At 47.3% G+C, this 9,046-nt stretch overlaps 1 protein-coding gene across 3 annotated transcripts in view; it reads right to left on the bottom strand.

Annotated features, from left to right (window-relative positions):
- Positions 1 to 9,046, bottom strand: part of NUP85 (nucleoporin 85) — a 33,572-nt gene that overhangs the window by 12,887 nt on the left and 11,639 nt on the right. For all 3 annotated transcript variants that reach the window (XM_025361907.1, XM_025361906.1, XM_025361908.1), the window contains one exon: positions 6,808 to 6,929. In XM_025361907.1, the coding sequence (XP_025217692.1) occupies positions 6,808 to 6,929 (122 nt within the window). The remainder of the gene's footprint in view (positions 1 to 6,807; positions 6,930 to 9,046) is intronic.

Genomic DNA, 9,046 nt, shown 5'->3' with positions numbered 1-9,046 from the left:
GTGGGGGGAGTGGGGTCCGGCCCGCCCCTTCCAGCCTGGAGCAAAGACGGGAACTCCCTAAAAAAAAAAAAAAAAAAAAAAAAAAAAAGAAAATAAAATAAAATAATAAAATAAAATATAAAATATAAAAATATAAATATAAAATATAAAATATATATATAAAATATAAAATAAAATAAATAAAATAAAAATACATTCAACCAAATAGTCCTCACAGTTCAGTCTTTATCTATGAATCTGCCTACTCACTAAAATTTATTTGTAACCCCCAAATCAATATTTGTGGTACTTTCAAATCAAAATTCATGGACGTGTACAGAGTGGTAAGAATATTGAGTTGCTTGACACACACTAAACAAAGTTTTATTGTGATGCAGTTAATGCTACTTTTTTTCATTTGTGTACGTTTTGTTGGGTCCCCAAGTATAGTACTGAGGTGCTTTCTAGTGTTGCTAAGTGCAAGAACTATGGGAGGTGTTGGATAAGGTTCAGTCAGGCACAAATCACAGTGCTGTTGGCCCTGAGTTCACTGTTAATGAATCAACAATATTATGTCAAGTAAGTTGTCTCTAAACAGAAACACACATAAAACAAGTGATCAGTTATATATTGATTGGTTGAACAAAATGTGACCAGAGGCTTGCAGGAACCTAACCCTGTATTTCCCCTAGAAGCAATGGTTTAACATTCACTAATTCAGTATTCAAGGCACTGCACTCCAGCCTGGGCGACAAGAGCAAAACTCTATCTCAAAAAAAAAAAAAAAAAAATCACAAATATATATACATACACATACTAATAACTCCCAACTTTTCCACTCTAGCCCAAACTTCCTTCTCTGAATTCCTGCTTTGTATATCCAAGGGCCTAGTCAACATCTCCACTTGGATCTTGAATAGGCATCTTAAAACGTAACATGTCGGACAGGCATGGTGCCTCACGCCTGTAATCCCAACACTTTGGGAAGCCAAGGAGGGTGGACTGCTTGAGCCCAGGAGTTTAAGACCAGCCTGAACAACACGGCAAAACCCCATCTCCACTAAAAATAAGAAAATTAGCTGGATGTGGTGGCACGCCTTTGTAGTCCTGGCTACCTGGGAGGCTGAGGTGGGAGGATCACCTAAGCTTAGGAGGTCAAGGCTGCAGTGAGCTGTAATCCGACCACTGCACTCCAACATAGGCAAGAGACTCTGTCTCAGAAAAAAAAAAAAAAAAAAAGAAAACACACACACACAAGAGAGAAACATGTCTAAAATTAAACACCAGTTTGCCTCCAACTCACCAACCTCATCCTCCCACATTCTTCTATTTCTTGCATGCCCACATCAAATCAATCCATCAGCAAACCCCATCAACTCTCTTCAAACATATCTAGCCTACACCACCACCATCTTTTGCCTGGCTTAGTACAGCAGAATCCGGACTGGCCTGCTTCCATCCTTGCTGTATAGTCTCAACATGGCAGCCAGGACAGCCTTTGGGAACCTAAGTAAGATCTCAGGCTTCCTCTGCTCAGCTCTCCAATGTCCCCTCACCCCATCTGGCTTAGAAGTAAAATACTAGCTTTTACTGTACATCAACCATGTCAACTACTTCAACCACATTTATGTCCTTTAACTAATTTAATGATCACAGCAGCCCCGTGGGACAAGTATTATTATCTCCACTACACAGATGAGGACCCTTAGGGCCATTAAGTAGCTCACTCAAGATCTCACAGCTAGTTGCTGGGCACAGTGGCTCACACCTATAATCCCAATACTTTGGGAGGCCAAGGCAGGATTGCTTGAGGCCAGGAGTTCAAAACATAAAAAAATTGCTGGGGCCGGGCGCGGTGGCTCAAGCCTGTAATCCCAGCACTTTGGGAGGCCGAGGCGGGCGGATCACGAGGTCAGCAGATCGAGACCATCCTGGCTAACATGGTGAAACCCCGTCTCTACTAAAAATACAAAAAAAACTAGCCGGGCGTGGTGGCGGGCGCCTGTAGTCCCAGCTACTCGGAGGCTGAGGCAGGAGAATGGCCTGAACCCGGGAGGCGGAGCTTGCAGTGAGCCGAGATCGCGCCACTGCACTCCAGCCTGGGTGACACAGCGCGAGACTCCGTCTCAAAAAAAAAAAAAAAAAAAAAAAAAAAAATTGCTGGGTGTGGTGGCTCATGCCTGTACTCCCAGCACTTTGGGAGGCCGAGGCAGGCGGATCACCTGAGGTCAGGAGTTTGAGACCAGCCTGACCAACATGGATAAACCCCGTCTCTACTAAAAAAAATACAAAATTAGCCGGGCATGGTGGTGCATGCCTGTAATCCCAGCTACTCGGGAGGCTTGAGGCAGGAGAATCGCTTGAGCTGAGGAAGCGGAGGTTGCTGTGAGCTGAGATCGTGCCATTGCACTCCAGCCTGAGCAACAAGAGTGAAACTCCGTCTCAAAAAATAAAATAAAATAAAATAAAATAAAAAATTAAATTAAATTTAAAAATTTGGCTGGGCATGGTGGCTCAAGCCTGTAATCCCAGCAATTTGGGAGACTGAGGCAGGTGGATCACTTGAGGTCAGGAGTTCAAGACCAGCCTGGCCAAAACAGCGAAACCCCATCTCTACTAAAAATACAAAAATTCGGCCGGGCGCGGTGGCTCAAGCCTGTAATCCCAGCACTTTGGGAGGCCGAGACGGGCGGATCACGAGGTCAGGAGATCGAGACCATCCTGGTGAACATGGTGAAACCCCGTCTCTACTAAAAAATACAAAAAACTAGCCGGGCGAGGTGGCGGCGCCTGTAGTCCCAGCTACTCGGGAGGCTGAGGCAGGAGAATGGCGTGAACCCGGCTAGTTTTTTGTATTTTTTAGTAGAGACGGGGTTTCACCATGTTCACCAGGATGGTCTCGATCTCCTGACCTCGTGATCCGCCCGTCTCTACTAAAAAATACAAAAAACTAGCCGGGCGAGGTGGCGGCGCCTGTAGTCCCAGCTACTCGGGAGGCTGAGGCAGGAGAATGGCGTGAACCCGGGAGGCGGAGCTTGCAGTGAGCTGAGATCCGGCCACTGCAACTCCAGCCCGGGAGACAGAGCGAGACTCCGTCTCAAAAAAAAAAAAAAAAAAAAATACAAAAATTAGCCAGGCAAGATGGCAGGAGCCTGTAACTCCTGCCAAGATCGCGCCACTGCACTCCAGCCTGGGCAACAGAGTGAGACTCTGTTTCAAAAAATAAATAAATAAAAATAAAAAATAATTGGGTTAGCCAGGTGCAGCAGCTCACACCTGTAATCTCAGCACTTTGGGAGGCCGCGGAGGGCGGATCACCAGGTCAGGAGATTGAGACCATTCTGGCTAACATGGTGGAACCCCATCTCTACTAAACAAAATACAAAAAATTAGCCGGGCGTGGTGGCAGGCACCTATAGTTCCAGCTACTCAGGAGGCTGAGGCAGGAGAATGGAGTGAACCCAGGAGGCAGAGCTTGCAGTGAGCCAAGATCGGACCACTGCACTCCACCCTGGGCAAAAGAGCGAGACTCTGGCTTAAAAAAAAAAAAAAAAATTAGGACGGAGGGAGGCAGGCAGATCACTTGAGGTCATGAGGTCAGGAGTTCAAGACCAGCCTGGCCAACATGGTGAAACCCCATCTCTACCAAAAATACAAAAAAAAAAAAAAAAAAATCAGCTGGGCATTGTGGTGTATGCCTATAATCCCAGCTACTCAAGTAGGCTGAGACAGGAGAACTGCTTGAACCAGGGAGGCGGAGGTTGCAGTGATCTGAGCTAGCGCCACTGCACTCCAGCCCAGGCAACTCTTGGGCAAGACTCCATCTCAAAAAAACAAACAAATAAATAAATAATAAAAAACTTTCGCTGGTGCTGGTAGCACATATCTGTGGTCCCAGCTACTTGGGAGGCTAAAGTAGGAGGACCACTGGAGCCCTGGAGGCCAAGGCTGCAGTGAGTGGTGATTGGGCACTGCAGCTGGGGAACACAGCAAAATTTAAAAAAAAAAAAAAAAGGTCAGGCATGGTGGCTCACACTGGTAATCCCAGCACTTTGGGAGGCCAAGGTGGGCGAATCATGAGGTCAGGAATTCAAGACAAGCCTGGTCAACATGGTAAAACCCCACCTCTACTAAAAATACAAAAATTAGCTGGGTGTTGTGACACGCGTCTGTAGTCCCAGCTGCTCAGGAGGCTGAGGCAGGAGAATCACTTGAACCCCGGAGGCAGAGGTTGCAGTAAGCCGAGACTGTGCCACTGCACTCCAGCCTAGATGACAGAGCGAGACTCTGTCTCAAAAACAAAACAAAACAAAAAAAAACCACAAAAAAAACCCCACCACCTCACAGCTAGTAAAAGGCAGAGCTAGAAAGCTAACCCAGGCAGTGTGGCACCACAGACCATGTTCTTAGTCACCCTGCTATGTAGGCTGCAAAAAGCTAGTCTCAGTGACTACTCAGGGGGCCCTCAGACTGGTATATCTGTCTTTATCTCCCCAACTCATCCCTCCCACCTATCCCTACACAGCACAGCCCCTCCTGCCCCACCCTGGCTCTAGAACACAGCATCTGCAGGCCCTGCGATATGGAATGCTTTCTTCAGCCTAGCTCTCCTCACCTCCTTCAGGTCTCACCTCCAATCTCTCATGAGGGAGGCCTTCTTTGATGCCACTCCAGCACTTGCAGCCTCCCCTCTTTTTGGCACCTTGCCAGGGCACTTCACTATGTGCCAGGATACATGGTACTGGCCTATGTGTTGCTGTTCTGTCTCCACACACAGGATATAAACTCTATAAAGGCAGGAATCTTTGCCTGTTTTAGTCATGGTTGTCTCCTTGGTGCCTTGCAAATAGAAGGGGCTCAATAAATACTCAGTGAATGACCAGGCATGGTGGCTCACACTTGCAATCCCAATACTTTGGGAGGCCAAGGTGGGAGGACTGCTTGAGCCCAGGAGTTCAAGACCAGCCTGGGTAATACAGTGAGGCCTCATCTCTACAAAAAATAAATCTAGCCAGGCATGGTGGTATGCGCCTGTAGTCCCAGCCACTCAGGAGGCTGAGGTGGGAGGATCGCTTGAGCCCAGGAAATCAAAGCTGCAGTGTACCATGATCCCGCCACTGCACTCCAGCCCAGGCCACAAAGCAAGATCCTGTCTCTAAACAACAACAACAACAAACCCTAGCGAATCAATCAGAGACTCAAACATTTGGCCCACTACTTCCTCAACAAAGGCACTTCCCTTACCTGCACAGATCTCCCCGTACCATAAGGCCTAGAAATAGCCCCAACGGTAACAACTCCTTATTTGAATTCAAGGTTTTCTTTTTTTTTTTTTAATTGAGAGTGTCTCACTCTGTCACCCAGGTTGAAGTAGAGCGGCACCATCTCAGTTCACTGGAGCCTCTGCCTCCCAGGTTCAAGCAATTATCCTGCCTCAGCCTCCTGAGTAGCTGGGATTACAGGCACCTGCCACTACACCCAGATAATTTTTGTATTTTTAGTAGAGATGGGGTTTCACCATGTTGGCCAGGCTGGTCTTAAACTCCTGACCTCAGGTGATCCCACCACCTCGGCCTCCCAAAATGCTGGGATTAAAGGCGTGAGCCACCGTGCCAGGCCGAACTACAGGTTTTTTTTTCTTTTCTTTTTTGTCCTCACAATCTGTTCCCAATTTCAGGTTTTATACGTTTAGTCAACTTTCCATTAGCCCAGTCAACTAGCAATCTTCTCCCTGCCACCTCCCAATTAGGTCAGTCAGCAGAGGTGAATGGAAATACCTAACACATAGATAATACATCCATATACACACATACGACATGCTGACTTCCAAACTGATAATCCAAAGTAATGTGCAAGCTCATTTACATCCAACCCCGTAGGCACCCCGGCCCCTATCAATTGGTTTTATATCATTAGCCAGGCATGGTGGTTCGCACCTGTGGTCCCAGCTACTTGAGAGGCTGAGGTGGTAGGACCGCACAGGAAGTAGAGGCTGCAGTGAGCAAGATCACACCACCGCACAACAGCCTGGGGAACAGAGTCAGATTCTCTTTTTTCTTTCATATTTTTATTTATTAATTTATTTTGAGATGGGGGTCTCACTTTGTTGCCCAGGCTAATCTCAAACTCCTGGGCTCAAGCGATTCCTGAGTTGGCCACCCGAAGTGCTGGCTGGAATTACAGGCATGAGCCACTGCACCCAGCCAAGACCCTTTCTCAAAAAAAAAAAAAAAAAAAGGCCAGGCACGGTGGCTCATGCCTGTAATCCCAGCACTTTGGGAGACCAAGGCAGGCAGATCATGAGGTCAGAAGATCGAGACCATCCTGGCTAACACAGTGAAACCCCGTCTCTACTAAAAAAAAACACAAAAAATTAGCCAGGCATGGTGGCGAGCACCTGTAGTCCCAGTTACTCTGGGAGGCTGAGGCAGGAGAATGGCGTGAACCCAGGAGGCAGAGCTTGCAGTGAGCTGAGATGGTGCCACTGCACTCCAGCCTAGGCAACAGAGTGAGATTCCGTCTCAAAAAAAAAAAAAGGTTTTGTATTACTTTTTATGTCTTCTCTTTCTTAGACCCACAAAGAAATCAAATTTCCTTTTACTCTGGAAAGTCTTCAAAGCATTATTTTTCTTACATGTTACCTCGGTTTTAGATTCTCCCATAGTCTAAATCCAAATCCAGGGAAGAAAAGATCCAAGAGAGTCTCCATAGTAACAGACTCCGAAAGCCAGCCTACTGCTGGAGGCTCGGTGGGTGTCCTCAGACCCAGCCAGCGGCACCAGGGACAGTAGGACTCATGGTAAGAGGTGGGGGCCCAGCCTGTCTTACCAAGTTCCAGAAGCTGTCATGATTGCTTGGATTCTCACTGCCCAGAACATCCGCCGACAAACTGTCCACCTCGCACACATGGAGCCGGACCCAGTCAAGGAGGTGGAGGAGGAGATGGCCAGCTGGGAGGAGAGACTCTCATCACACACAAAAGCCTCAGCTTCACCTGCAGCAAGTTCCACTTTATCCAAAGAACAGAGAACGTTAAGGCAGACGCGCTGACTACACAGGTTTATCCCTTTTAAGCAGTCACACACGTGGTCCTGAATGAAGGACTGCGCTAAGAAAAAGCAAGTGCACTTTCACCAAATATTACCTCTGTGCCAGGCAGCTCCATCTTTAACTGACCCCAGAAAGGGGTGAAAATGGAATGCAGACCTCACCACCAGATTCTTCACAAATACTCAATAGCTACACAAGTAATGGCCGTTTAGGAACCAGTACTGACTAGCAAGCAGCCAGGTATGCAATGATGATAAAAAACATATGGCCAAGGGGCTGGCGGCGCACACCTGGAATCCCAGCACTTTGGGAGGCTAAGGCAGGTGGATCACCTGAGCTCAGGAGTTCGAGACCAGCCTGGCCAACATGGTGAAACCCTGTCTCTACTAAAAATACAAAAATTAGCCAGGCGTGGTGGCGCATGCCTGTAATTCCAGCTGCTCATGTGGCTAAGGCAGAATTGCTTGAACCCAGGAGGGAGAGGTTGCAGTGAGCCAAGATCGCACCACTGCACTCCAGCCTAGGTGACGGAGTGAGACTCTGTCTCAAAAAACAAAACAAAAAATAATATGGCCGGGCATGGTAGCTCATGTCTGTAATCCTAGCACTTTGGGAGGCTGTGGCAGGCAGATCGCTTGAGCCCAGGAGTTTGAGACTAGGTTGGGCAACATAGGGAGACCCCATCTCTACAAAAAAAAAAAAAAAAAAAAATTAGCTGAGCCAGGAACGGTGGCTCATGCCTATTAATCCCAGCATTTTGCGAGGCCAAGATGGGCAGACTGCTTGAGCCCAAGAGTTCAAGAACAGCCCGGGCAACACCGCGAAACTTCCCCTCCACAAAAAATACAAAATTAGCTGGGCGTGGTGGTGCGTGCCTGTGGTCCCAGCTACTTAAAAGGCTGGGCAGGAGGATTGCTTGAGCCCAGGAAGTCAAGGCTGCTGAGCTGTGATCAAGCCACTGTACTCCAGCCTGGGTGACAGAGAAAGACCCTGTCTCCCCTCCCCCAGCGCATACACACAAAAAATTAGCCTGCATGGTGGCACGTGCCTGTAGTCCCAGCTACTCAGGAGGCTGAGGCAGGAAAATCACTTAAGCCTGGCAGGTCCAGACTGCAATAACCGTGATTGGACCACCACACTCCAGCCTAAGTGACATAGTAAGACCTTGTCTCAATCAATCAATAAAAATAAAATGAAATAAAATGGCAGAGTATAGCCAGCACTCTGTATCCATGATGTAGAACCTGCAGATACAAACGGCTAACAGTAACCTCCTCAAAAATCCACTGGAGAAGGGAGGCCTCTGAACAACCAACTCTAATTTCAAGTTCCTCACTTCTTTAGCGAGAGTATGAATAAAATGCTAGGGCTACACAGAGGTTACTACTCATTTATGGGAAATAGCAAACATAAATCCTTAAAAGAAATGCAAAAAAGCTGCAGCAGATCCACAGAGAGCTCATACAGGCCATGACACTATACTGATCACAGTTTAATTCAAGATCAACAGAAGGCCAGGCACGGTGGCTCAAGCCTGGAATCCCTGCACTTTGGGAGACTGAGGTGGGCAGACCACCTGAGGTCGGGAGTTCAAGACCAGCCTGACCAACATGGAGAAACCTCATCTTTACTAAAAATACACAATTAGCCGGGCATGGCGGCGCATGTCTGTAATCCTAGCTACTCAGGAGGCTGAGGCAGGAGAATCACTTGAACCTGGGAGTTGGAGGTTGTGGTGAGCCGAGATCACGCCATTGCACTCCAGCCTGGGCAACAAGAGCAAAACTCCCATCTCAAAAAAAAAAAAAAAAAAGATCAACAAAAAAATTCCCATTGGCAGAGTTAACACACAGAATTGCCCTGTCCCAATCATTAGTGACAGAATTCCCAACGTTACTTTGCCTCTCACCACCTAATCCCACCCCACGTTCATAAAACTTTCTTGAGCTTAGCCAGTTCATGATGTTAACACTGACCCCGCCTTTCTTTTTTTTTTTTTTTTTTTTTTTTTTTTTTT

Source organism: Theropithecus gelada, chromosome 16, assembly GCF_003255815.1.
Source record: "Theropithecus gelada isolate Dixy chromosome 16, Tgel_1.0, whole genome shotgun sequence".
Lineage (NCBI taxonomy): Eukaryota > Metazoa > Chordata > Mammalia > Primates > Cercopithecidae > Theropithecus > Theropithecus gelada.
Note: the sequence above shows the minus strand (reverse complement) of the source record. Positions and strands in the feature narration are given on the sequence as shown.